Source organism: Myotis brandtii, unplaced genomic scaffold, assembly GCF_000412655.1.
Source record: "Myotis brandtii unplaced genomic scaffold, ASM41265v1 scaffold30648, whole genome shotgun sequence".
NCBI lineage: Eukaryota > Metazoa > Chordata > Mammalia > Chiroptera > Vespertilionidae > Myotis > Myotis brandtii.
The window spans coordinates 1-634 of NW_005361718.1; the positions used below are offsets into that span (position 1 = coordinate 1).

At 51.3% G+C, this 634-nt stretch overlaps 1 protein-coding gene across 1 annotated transcript; it reads right to left on the reverse strand.

Annotated features, from left to right (window-relative positions):
- Window positions 1-6: 6 nt before the first annotated feature.
- LOC102261378 (ribonuclease 4) lies at window positions 7-472 on the reverse strand. The gene has a single exon (XM_005869911.2). It carries the CDS (start codon window positions 462-464, stop codon window positions 27-29), a length of 438 nt encoding a protein of 145 aa, XP_005869973.1. The 5' UTR covers window positions 465-472; the 3' UTR covers window positions 7-26.
- Window positions 473-634: the final 162 nt, after the last annotated feature.

Here is a 634-nt window from a genome sequence, read left to right on the forward strand (position 1 = left end):
GGGCCATAACCCCTGCAGGGTAGCATCTAGCTGTCAAAGTGCACAGGCACCAGGGGGCAACCGTCACAGGCAATGACAACACGCCTAGTGCTGCCCCTGCCCTGATAACTGCAGTGCGGGGAACGTTCTTTAAGCCTGCAGTCTGTGACTCTCACTACACCCTCATGGCAGTTCATGTCATAGCGATTTTTGCACAGAATATTGGGGTTGTTGCAGATGTTATTAATGGTCCTGATGTTTTCGTGGATGAAGGTGTTGAAATCCTTGCACTTAGGCCTAGTCATCCCCTGTTTGTCCATCCTCCTGTTGCAGTAAAAGTCGGTGCCACCTGGCCCTGTAGAGTCAACATGTTGCCGCTGGAATTTTTCATATCTGGTCTCGCCATAGGAGGGCTGCACCAGCAGCCCCAGCCGCAGGGTCAGCAGCGAGAGCAGAAGCAATGAAAGGGTCTTCTGGAGAGCCATCACTGCCTTGGAGGCGCCTGGAGAGAAACAAAGGGGTAGGAGAATGGAAGGTAACAAATGGGCACCAGAAAGAGGTGCTGAGAATGGTAAGTTGATATTTCCTCAACTCTACAGTCTACTCTTTCTTCCCCAATTCTCTGCTCACAACTTTTCTCATCACTGCTTCCCCA